We start from the raw sequence: 2,038 nt of genomic DNA, 5'->3' as shown, positions 1-2,038 counted from the left end.
GTTAGTATTTTGGATATATTGCATTCTATTTAGATGAATATTTTGGACCGAATGTCTATGGATTAATATTTTGGATTAGATATAGTATTAAGTGTGGTTAAAGTTTCGAACTATTTTTTTTGCAAAATTAAGTTTTGTAGCAATTTTTATACATGTTATATTGTTTTTCATAATTTTAATGTTAAATAAAAAAAGAAACTATTTTAGCAGTGACATGTAAGGATTAGTGACGACTGTAATCATTAGCGGCGACATAAAATATTAATGTCGACATATGAAACATTTGTAGTGAGGCAACAACGGCGACATGTCGCTGCTAATGCTCGCATTTCTTGTAATGCGTAGGTATTTTTTATAACAAATTAAGCATTTTATAGCTAGCTAATTTTACCTAATTTTTTTAACATTACAATCATATATAAAAATAATAAATCTTATATGAAAGGAAAGTGGTTAACAACTTTAATCAAAATAACATGGTTGATCTTAGTCATAATTCATAAGTTATCAAATCAGATCGTTCTTTTCAATCTGGTCAAATCGACTTGTTGACAAACCTAAATTATAGAATAAGTGCGTTGTTACGGAAGCGAATGTCAACATATGAGAAAGGACCCAAAGACCTAAAAAATTAACCAAAAAATAAAAAGGTTGTTTGATTTTCTATTTAGTTGATAACATTACTTATGAGCATCATATCGGCATGGATACCCAAAAAGAAATTTAAATTAATTTCATGAAAAACGGAAACAATCCGAAGTGATCCGTAAAGAACAATCTTTTACCATACACAACAATTTATGCATTACATAGTTGTATAGTACAATATTTTAAAACACCAATTTTTGTATATGAAGAAAAATTATTGTCATCTCCCATCCTTAAAAGAAAATAAGAATAATAATCATATTAGTCCGGCAATTTATGATTGATATTAATACCAAGTCGAGAAAGAAAATCACAAGACAGACGTCTTACATTATACAACAACGAAAACATTATTACATCAAGGAACAAGCCTTATTATAATTCGACCATGCATCACTATATATATTTTCATGCATTTATTTTACTTATTGCATATGATTAAACTTGTTTAACTCGTCGTAATCAAACAAGCTACCTAGGTTCAAGGGCAAAACACAACCCTGTAGTTGGTTCCACCAGGGCATGTAAACGTGCTAGTTTGATCATCTTTAGGGTAGCTATAAGCATCAGGGCATCGAGCCTTGAAAAATCTAGAAAAATCAGTTGGCCCACAGTTACCAGAGTTACAACAATATTGATCGGTCTTGAACACCGTGCAAGGGTTATTGCACCCACCAGGAGCCCGTAACTGATTAGGGCATTGGCCATTGATGTCCGTAGTACATCTGATGCCTCGGGTACACCCACCAGAGTTCGGGCTAAATTCCATTGGCACATTGAATCCATCCACAAGAGAAATGTCGAAGAAGTCAAGATTATTGTATTGATTCAGAGCATACTCGGCCAATGAGTTAGGTGGTGTGCCATAGTTTTGGCACCGGAGGAGGCCGTTGCAGTCACCAGTCTGACACCTGCCTCGACCGGACCCATCAAAGTTGCAGTTTGTACGGGGCCATATACGAGCTCCTTTTGTGCCTGCTGCCACATTTAAAGTCCAGGATTGGCCTGGGTTAAGCTGTCGGCCACCGCCCGGCACTGCACCAGCCCAGACAGTGTATGGACAGTTGTTTCGGATATTAATAACGGCGGCACTGGCGAAGTGAAAAAGAAGAGGTAAGAGAAGGTAAGTGGAAATGGTGGAGAAGGTCATTGTGATTGTAGGTGTGAGGGTGAGTATACGAATTAGTGAGAGCTGGGTTTATATAGGGTTTCTGTAAGGATATAAATGTAAAATTGGAAGGGTGGCCTATGAATAATACTATTGTTTATTGTTGATGGTGTATAAATAATTTTGGATGGGATGAACTCATTTTCTGCATAATCATTATAGAATTACTAGAACATCTCGGTGGATGAACTCATTTTGGGTGGGAAAACTGTTGCAAGGTGT

The 2,038-nt window shown here is 35.7% G+C and overlaps 1 protein-coding gene across 1 annotated transcript; it reads right to left on the bottom strand.

The window, feature by feature from the left end:
* Positions 1-909: 909 nt before the first annotated feature.
* On the bottom strand, positions 910-1,833 carry LOC145091746 (thaumatin-like protein). The gene has a single exon (XM_079029534.1). It carries the CDS (start codon positions 1,796-1,798, stop codon positions 1,130-1,132), a length of 669 nt encoding a protein of 222 aa, XP_078885660.1. The 5' UTR covers positions 1,799-1,833; the 3' UTR covers positions 910-1,129.
* Positions 1,834-2,038: the final 205 nt, after the last annotated feature.

This window comes from Lactuca serriola, chromosome 3 (assembly GCF_051521515.1).
Source record: "Lactuca serriola cultivar US96UC23 chromosome 3, Lser_US96UC23_V15, whole genome shotgun sequence".
Taxonomy (NCBI): domain Eukaryota; kingdom Viridiplantae; phylum Streptophyta; class Magnoliopsida; order Asterales; family Asteraceae; genus Lactuca; species Lactuca serriola.
The sequence above is the reverse complement of the archived record's forward strand: the minus strand, read 5'-3'. Positions and strand labels throughout refer to the sequence as shown.